Source organism: Coenobita brevimanus, chromosome 71 (assembly GCF_032717465.1).
Source record: "Coenobita brevimanus isolate Jiangsu-jjx chromosome 71, ASM3271746v2, whole genome shotgun sequence".
NCBI lineage: Eukaryota > Metazoa > Arthropoda > Malacostraca > Decapoda > Coenobitidae > Coenobita > Coenobita brevimanus.
Genome location: NC_137024.1, coordinates 12,386,943 through 12,396,609, shown reverse-complemented (window position 1 = coordinate 12,396,609; position 9,667 = coordinate 12,386,943). Strand labels below are relative to the sequence as shown.

General features: G+C 43.4%; 1 protein-coding gene across 1 annotated transcript; it reads left to right on the top strand.

Moving 5' to 3' along the window:
- The first annotated feature begins 393 nt into the window (after window positions 1-393).
- On the top strand, window positions 394-6,418 carry LOC145406694 (uncharacterized). The gene is made up of 2 exons (XM_080277796.1): window positions 394-760; window positions 6,300-6,418. The coding sequence occupies exons 1-2, from the start codon at window positions 394-396 to the stop codon at window positions 6,416-6,418; spliced, it is 486 nt and encodes a 161-aa protein (XP_080133922.1).
- Window positions 6,419-9,667: the final 3,249 nt, after the last annotated feature.

The window sequence follows — 9,667 nt, the reverse complement described above, 5'->3', positions numbered from 1 at the left end:
CATCACTGAAGAGGCTCCATGGGTTATGTTGTTTGCAGATGATATTGCGCTGATGGATACCACCAGGGAGGGGGTAGAATGGAAGTTGGAGGAATGGAGAAAGAAAATGGCGGATAGAGGACATAAAATTAGTAGGAGAAAGACGGAATATCTATGCTTTAATGGAGAAGAAGGACAGGTTGATAAGAGTTTGACAGGAGAAAAGGTGAAAAGAGTTGGGACGTTCAAATATTTGGGCTCGAATATAACAGCTGGCGGCGGACTGGATACAGAAATTAACCACAGGATACAGGCAGGATGGGGAAACTGGAGGGATATGTCAGGAGTGTTATGTGATGGAAAAATCAGTGCAGGAGTGAAAGGAAAAGTATATAAAACAGTGGTAAGGCCTGCATGATAGAAGGTTCGGAAACTTGGCCCATAAAGAAGTCTCAGGGGAGGAAGCTGGAGGTGGCGGAGATGCGGATGCTGAGATGGATGAGCGGAGTCAAGAGAATGGATAAGATCAGGGATGAGAGAATTAGGGGAACGATTAAGATTATGGAAATCTCAAAGAAGGTTCAGGAGAGGCGACTACAATGGTACGGACATGTAATGAGAAGGAATGAGAAATATGTGGGTAGAAGAGTGATGGGCATGGAAGTGGAGGGTAGACGGACAAGAGGTCGGCGGAGACGGTGGGTGGACTGTATACAGCGAGATATGAGGGAGAAGAATATAGCAGGGGATGCATTTGGACAGAGGAGAATGGAGACGACTGGTCAGAAACAGCGACAACATATATATAAACATGGGCAAAGCAGCGGAAGACGAAGAAGACAGCCGTGTAACAGTGTGGTTGGGTTAAAACTGTGCGATGATCCGGCACCGGTGTGAAAGTGTGGTGGACGCTGGGTGCAGTCATGGTTAGGGCGCCGTACGGTATATCATGATAACAGCCGGGGTTACCAGCCCTTACTGCCGCTACAGGTGGTTGTGCGGGAGGGAGGGTGGCAGAGGGGACGTGTGGTGGAGGGAGAAGGTGTGTGAGATAGCGTGTGGTAGTGGCAGGGTAACATGGTAAGATTAGGAGAGTGTCGAGGGAGATGGCGAAAACAATTACATGAAGGGAGAATGGGGGTAGAAAAACGAAGGTGGAGAAGGAAGCAGATGAGGGAGTGGTGTGTGCCGATCGAATTGTGAACGCAGAACGATTTGGAAGGCGTGGAAATGGGAACAGGGAGTAAAAGTGTATATTTATACAGGCTAATATCCTCTCAATGCCCCTTTCGTTGTCTTTATTTGTCGCGGAAATGGAAATATAAACTACCAAGACAGGCTGAAATGATAGCAAAGATGGTTTGAAGGATGCCAAGATTAGGTGCGGAGGATGCTAAGGATAGGTACTATTGATTAGGCCTGGCTTAGATGAGATCTCCATTCCCTTCCTTTTAGAAGTGTGTCAAAGTAAGGCCAGAAAGATGCCAAAGTCAGAATAATGCCAAGGTTATGTCGTATAGAATTTTTTATCTTTAAAAATCACTATTATCGTTGGGATCATGAGAATTTCATCCGTAATGGGGATTTTCCCGGAGGTGAAAGTCAGTTTGAACAAAGCATACTCAAATTCACCAAATAATGTTTTCATGGGAAACTTCAGTCGCCAGAGGAAGGGAAAAAATGGATATTTACTGCATTTATATGTTATATATATATTTTGCTATGAAGAAATTAAGGACAATCATACTCATATGTACAAAGCACATTCCTACGAGATATTGACATAAGACAAAGTATATACAAACGGTATGATAGCGAGTTAATTGCTTAATTAAGGTGTTTAGTGATGTACCGTAGTTACATTGGGTACCTGGCGAAGGTATAAGAAACAGGTGATTAAATCTAGCCTTCGTTTACTCAAAAATGTACATATAATAGTAACGTCAGTGAAATATTATCGTATAATACACTGCGGTTCAGTCATAAAGAAACGCTGTATTTTATCATTATGCGGGTCATGGTATTTTCAGGGGATTCTGTGGCGGGGGGGACACAACCTGGCCGCACTATGGGGTGGTACTACTACTCTGCGGCCAGGTTGTGTTAGGAAGAATACTGCCACCGTATTCCCTGCGTGTCGTAAAAGGCGACTAAAAGGGGCGGGGTGAGGGGACTAGGGACCCCCTCCTCTGTTTTGTAGTTCCTAAAAAGAGACAGGCCAGAGAAAGGGATGGGGGATGGAGTTATCCCCGTACCCTGAAGATTGGGTCTATGAATGTGCGTGGATGTAGTACGATTGAGGCTAAAAGGGAGGAGATTGGGAGAATGTTTGTGAGAAGAAAGTTGGATGTGTTAGCTTTGAGTGAAACGAAGATGAAAGGGAAGAGGGAATCTATGTTTGGAAGTGTGAATGGAAGATTGTCAGGTGTTGATAGAGGAAGGGCAAGAGAAGGTGTGGCCTTGTTAGTGAGTCCGGAAGTTCAGCAATGTGTGATTGAATGGAAGGAGGTGTCATCGAGACTGATGTGGGTGAAAGCGAAATTTGAACGTGAGTTGTGGGTGTTTGTGAGTGCATATGGGCCTGGTAGTGAAAGGGATGAACAAGAGAGGGAATCTTTCTGGAATGATGTTGATGAGTGTCTGCAGAGTTTTGAAGCGAATGTGAATGTGGTAATGATGGGAGATCTGAATGCTAGAGTGGGAAATGTAGCAGTTGAAGGTGTAGTTGGTATGCATGGTGTGCCTGGAAGAAATGAAAATGGGGAACGAATGATAGCGATGTGTGTTGAGCGAGAGATGGTGATTGGGAATACGCTGTTTGAGAAGAAAGATATTTATAAGTATACATGGGTGAGACAGGAGGGTGGAAGGGTTGTTGATAGAGCCTTGATGGACTATGTGGTTGTGTCTAGGAATGTAATAGGAAGATTGTTGGATGTGAGAGTTCTGAGAGGGGAGGGTGGAGGTATGTCTGACCACTACCTGGTGGAGGGAAAGTTAAGAGTAGGTAAGAGATGGATGAGAGCTAGGAGGGTTAGGTGTGGCAGGGAGGTTTTGAAAGTGAGTGAGTTGGATAAAAGAGAGAAAAAGATAGAGTATCAGGAGAAATTGAAAGATGAGTGGAACGCAGTGAAAGATCGGGAAAATGGCAGCGTGGAGGAGGAATGGCAGTTGTTTAAGAGTGCTCTGGTGGGGCATGCAGAAGAGGTGTGTGGTGTGAGACGTGTGGGTGGTGGTGTAAGAAAAGGAAGTGAATGGTGGTGCGAGGAAGTAAGTATGGCTGTGGCTGAGAAGAGACGTGCATATGAAGTGTGGCTGCAGAGGAAGGATGAGATGTCATATGAAAGGTATAAGGAGAAGAGGAATAGAGCGAGAAGGGCTGTGCGTGATGCTAAAGTGGCAGCAGATGAGAGGTGGGGTAGGCGGCTGACAGAGAATTTTCAGCAGAATAAGAAAATGTTTTGGAAGGAGGTGAAAAGGGTGCGAAAGGGAGAGTCTGGGAAGGAAGAACGAGTAAAAGCAGAGGATGGAAGGATGTTAATTGAGATGGATGCAGTAAGGAAGAGATGGGCAGAGTATTTTGAAAGATTGTTAAATGTAGAGGAGGAAAGGGTGGCTGAGATTGTGGCGGATGGAAGGGTGCAAGGAATAAATGTGTTGGGAGAGTTGAATGATTCTTTGATCACGAAGGAAGAAGTGGAGAAGGCAGTAAAGGAGATGAAAACAGGGAAAGCTGCAGGTATGGATGGGTGTGCTGTGGAATGCCTGAAGGGTGGTGGAGTGACTATTGTTGACTGGTTAGTAAGATTGTTGAATGTGTGCTTTGAGAAAGGTATGGTGCCAATTGACTGGGCAAGTGCTTGTGTGGTCCCGTTGTATAAAGGCAAGGGTGATAAGTATGAATGTACTAGCTTTAGGGGTATAAGTCTGTTGAGTGTTGTAGGTAAGGTGTATGGTAGAGTGTTAATTATGAGAGTTAGAGAGGGTACAGAGGGAGTGATTAGTGATGAGCAGTGTGGCTTTAGGAGAGGGAGGGGATGCGTTGATCAGGTGTTTGCTGTGAGACAAGTGTGTGAAAAGTATTTAGCGAAAGGCAAGGATGTGTTTTGGGCATTTATGGATTTAGAGAAAGCGTATGATAGAATTGATAGGGAGGCTTTGTGGACTGTTTTAAGATTGTATGGACTTGATGGTAGGTTACTAAAAGGGGTGAAAAGTTTTTATGTAAATAGTAGAGCGTGTGTAAGAGTGGGAAATGCTGTGAGTGATTGGTTTCCCGTGAGAGTGGGGCTGCGACAGGGATGTGTGATGTCGCCTTGGTTATTTAATATTTACATGGATGGTGTTGTAAGGGAGGTGAATGCAAGAGTTTTAGGTGGTCTGAGTCTGGTAAATGTTGATGGAGGAGAGTGGAATCTGAAGCAGCTGCTGTTTGCAGATGATACTGCACTGGTGACTGATTCAGAGGAGAGATTGAGACAGTTGGTAGAGGAGTTTGGAAGGGTGTGTGAAAGGAGGAAATTGAAAGTAAATGAGAATAAGAGTAAAGTGATGAAGTGTACGAGGTTGATAGATGGTAGGGGGATGAATATAGTTTTGAATGGTGAGTTGCTTGAGGAGGTAGATTGTTTTAAATATCTAGGGTCACATGTTGCTGTGGATGGAAGAATAGATGCAGAAGTGAAGTTTAGAATAAATGAAGTAGGAAAGGTGCTGGGAGGAATGAAAAAAGTGTTTAAATGTCGTTCGCTTAGAATGGATGTAAAGAGAAGGCTGTATGAGGGTGTTGTGGTACCGACTGCATTATATGGGGCTGAAACATGGAATATGGGTGTAGCAGAGAGGAAAAGTTTGAATGTAATGGAGATGAGATATCTGAGGAGTATGTGTGGAGTGACGCGTATGGATCGGGTGCGAAATGATGAAATGCGAAGGAGAACTGGAGTTGTTCGGGAGATGGCTGGTAGAGTTGAGCAGAGGGTGTTGCAATGGTTTGGACATATGGAGAGAATGGATAATGAGCGATTGGTGAAAAAGATAACTAGATCTGATGTGAGAGGTGTAAGGCTGAGAGGAAGACCACGAATAGGATGGATGGACAGTGTGAAGAGAGCGCTGGATGCGAGAGGGATGTCTGTTGAGCAAGGAAGAGTGGCTGTGCGTGACAGAAATAAATGGAGAGAAATTGTGAATGAATAAGTGATGACGCAGCCCTGAGGGGATATTCTCCCGCATTTGGTCTGATCAGCTAGTCAGGTCAGGTGCGGGTAAGGGGATGGGTCTGTTATGATGTGGCAGGGGTAAACCAGTTCTGCTGTCGGGCCCTGCTGCGGATGTCACTGATTGCATTTGCCCAGTTGACCCTTGTGCGGTGTGGTGCGGTGAGGATCTGTCCGTTCTCCCCTTTGGGGCTAAGATGCAAATGAATGTGTTTGAATGGATGAGTAAATGGAGAGTGAGTCGTCCTGTCTCGGCTACCTCCCTTTCCTTGGGGGAAGCAGCCTAGGTATATAGATAGATAGATAGATAGATAGCATTTAAAAATATGATTGAGTTATGCTTTGCTCTTTTTAGTCGCTCGGGTGGAGAGAGAAAAAAATGAGGTGGATAATACTTTAAGGCTATTAAGGCTATTAAATATTTCTCATTCGCGAGTAGAATATACCAGGTGTAAGAAGAAAATTCTCTCTCTCTCTCTCTCTCTCTCTCTCTCTCTGAACCGCTATATTACTAAAGTTCGACGATTTATTTACTTTTTAGAAAGAACCTACAACTGAGGGATATATCTATTAACCCATTCAATAAGATGACGTCTCATACTTTCTTCCTTCCATCAAACAATCTTAATCGTATCTCGAGACGCCTTCAAACCACGCAGTTAATCCTTTCACTACCAGAGGCTTCTCATTAACTAAATAAAAACAGCTTGGCGGAAACAAGAATAAAGTATCAGTTTTATCACGAGGTTAAAGGCAATAAGCAAGGCTGTACTGTACTTGTAAGTGTATTTTTAACTTTTCGTCAGTACTAGTCTCTCAAAGAGGTTAATGTGGCTACCTACCAAGATGCCGGCCCTATAGAGCGCAAGGGTTCTAATTTTGGTGCAAGCACCTGGTGACACAAAGTTGTGGTAATTATGGTAACCTGGATAATAAAGTGGCCATATATCATAGAACAGCGAGTAAATAACTAGCCACAAGCTCAACGGCCTGAATTACGGAGCTGAGGCACAGCTATCCGACGTTTCATCGCGTCTGCTAGCACTTTAACCCTCTCTGTAGTACTCGCCCTTGTATAAGTACTTGAAACCATCTCTGCAGGCTACACCCACAACCATGTCTCCATAACTTTACCAGGTTCAGACTGCATTGAAACCCGACTCACGGCGATGAAAACCCTGGCCAGGCGATACAAGTACAACTACCAGCAGCGGGTGTGATGGATTCCCAGCAACAGGCTTGGGGGGTTGGGGGGGTAGGTGATGGATTCCCAGCAACAGGCTTGGGGGGTTGGGGGAGTAGGAGGTGATGGATTCCCAGCAACAGGCTTGGGGGGTTGGGGGGGTAGGTGATGGATTCCCAGCAACAAGCTTGGGGGTTCGGGGGGTAAGAGGTGATGGATTCCCAGCAACAGGCTTGGGGCACGGTCACCTGCACCACCCTGTGCATCATCACATACACACCTCCAACCCGCTGCACAGGCGAGGCTGTATTTATGGTCTGGGATGGAAAGGACATTACGTGCACAAATAAACAAAATACACTTTGCACACACAACCATCACACATGTCATGCAGGCTTAAATTTATACATTACTACAACAACAACAACATGATGAAAGTATAATAATAATAATAATAATAGTAATAATAATAATAGTAATAATAATAATAATAATAATAATAATAATAATAATAATAATAATAATGAATAATAATAATAATCCATCCATCCATCATCCAATCCTACGTTGTCCCATGAGGACCGTAGGAGCCCTGGGCTAGGCAGTTGGTCCTGACATTTAAGAGTGACATAATAATAATAATAATAATAATAATAATTTTATTGACGTTATCATCTTCAACGTTATTGTTATCGTCCTTTTTATTATTATTATTATTATTATTATTATTATCATAATTATTATTATTATTATTATTGAGGTAGGTGGGACGCTCACCATCCATTTACTCGATGTAGTGCTGCTCTCGGGTGTCTGTCCTTTCCTCTCCTCCAACCTTCTTTCCTTCCATCCTCTTCTGTCTTTCATTCCTTCATTTTTTCCTCGTCCTTCTGCCTACGGGTGACTTTACACTCCCTCTTCTGTCTTTCTCTCCTTCATTCTTTCCTCTTCCTTCAGCCTGTGGGTGACTCTACACTGAGTGACAAGCCAAATGGTTTCCTGTACACCTGGAAACCATTTACTATGCTGGATGATAACCATATAACCAGATTTTGGCGCCTGGTGGTTTAGTGAGTAATTACGGCGCTCCAATCTGAGTGAGCCGGTGAAGGTTTATATCCAAGGGATGGTTGGGGTTTATTGCTCACGTAATGCCACTCAGGGATGAGTGAGGCTGATCACTCTCATCTTGAATGTCAGGACCAACTTGCCTAGCCCCGGGCTCCTACGCACTTCATGAAGCAATGAAGGATTGGATGATGAATTATTATTATTATTATTATTGTTATTATTATTATTATTATTATTATTATTATTATTATTATTATTACTACTGTTATCATTATTATTTTTAATGCTACTACTACTACTACTACTAAGTGACAGGTGAGGACGCTCATCATTCACTCACTCGATGCAGTGCTGTATACCAGCGACTATACAGTGAATGACAGACCAAAGCACTTGCTACGCTGGTTAGTTACCATATAACCATATGGTACCTGGTGGTTTTGTGGTCATGACACTCCAGCCAGACCAGGTGCTAAATAAGCCTATAGGGTTGGCTGAGGTTTATTTCTTGCATAGTGCCTGTCAGGGGTGAGCGAAGCTGGTCATCCACGTCTTACATGTCGGGACAGGTAACTTTGTCCCGGGTCCTGCATAACTTATCCTCAGAAAAGTTTACGAACCCGACTCCGGAACAGCCAAGACAGTGATGAAGATGTATGTTCCAGCGTAGCTACACTCGGAAATAATGTTACCTAATATTTTCAACCCTTCAGCCCCAGCACGCAATTTTTTTTTTTAATCTGGCTGTGCCACCAGAGAGTTCCATTTATGTTTAGGGGAGACTATTCCAACTGAAGGGATTTCATAAAGCCTTTATTAACTACATGTCTTTCCCATAGTGAGTAAAATCGTTGGGACACTGCTAACATATTTTGAGAAAATGTCATTATAGGGAAAAGTTAAACGTCTTGCAATGACACACTGGAAGATATAAGTTAAAATTGTCCTTTCGATCTGCAGATATAAGAAACTGTGGTGATTTGAGATGTAAATACCATCACAACGAACTCTATAATCTCTCATCCAAACTGACCGACCATTCCGAGATGAAAATATCCATATTGCACATGAAGATGTCCATCGCAGGCCTAACCAGCTGATCGGATACTTTTTTTTTTTTTTTTTTTTGCAATTATACAGTCAGCCTCTCCCCCCATATCTAAACTCTTCCATTAAGAAATTTATAAGTAAAATGTCAGGTGAATAAAACATTGGCTTTCTTTAGTAAGCTTAATGACGTAAAAGAATAAATATCCTGTTGCTGAGACTGGACATACTGAACACCATTTCAAACTTCTTCGTCTCATGTATCATAAGAATCTCGCAAATTCCATCCACAACATAAATTTCCCCTAAGCTGAAATAAATCGTCAGGTAGTGGCAAGAATTTAAAAATAAAAAATAACGTCACCTTAGCGAAGCGATATATTGTGTTACGGTACCTTAATGTTTACGGGCAGAGAATTTTAGGAAAGAGAAATAGGGAACATGGAGTCGCCGTACAACAATGTCCGCCATCACTCAGTCTGCCAATACCTGCAGGAGATAGATACCACGTGTGAATACTTTTGTTTCCCTTTAAGCCATCTTCCCTCACACTCTCATCTTGCTTTACCCGCCTCCTGTCTTACCCTTCGACATGTTTCCTTTATTTCCCTCGACCTCTCTCGCCAGAATGTCTACAGTATCTCCTGTTCCTCTCTCTTTCTCTTCTCTCTACTTTTCTGCCCACTTGCCCCCCCCCCCACATATTACCCCTCTCCTCTAATACCAAGCTAAACACATTCTGGGTGGAAGAGTCAGAAAGTCTCGCTTACACTGTTTTCCCTCCAAGCCAGACCACACGGTTCGTGCAGTATGTACACCAATATCAACACCGTTACATTGTTATACACTCAATGTCTGCTTGATATTAAGTTTCCTTACAGATTACAGTTGTTTTGCCTCATCTTACCTTCTGCTTCCTTCAAGCATAATATTAGCCTCCCTTGCCTCATACTTCTTCCTTCCTATTTTACCCTCCCTAATGCCTCCAACCATACCTTCCGTTCCTCCATTTTGCCCCTATATCCTTGTCTTACCTCTCCCTCTACCTCTCCACGCCTCCCTTCCTCCACTTTCTTCCCGTCCCAATTCCTCGCCTGTCAATAACTCGGGACTTCCCATAAATCTTCTATCCCATCCTTTATCCACATATCCCGCTTCCGTACTCACT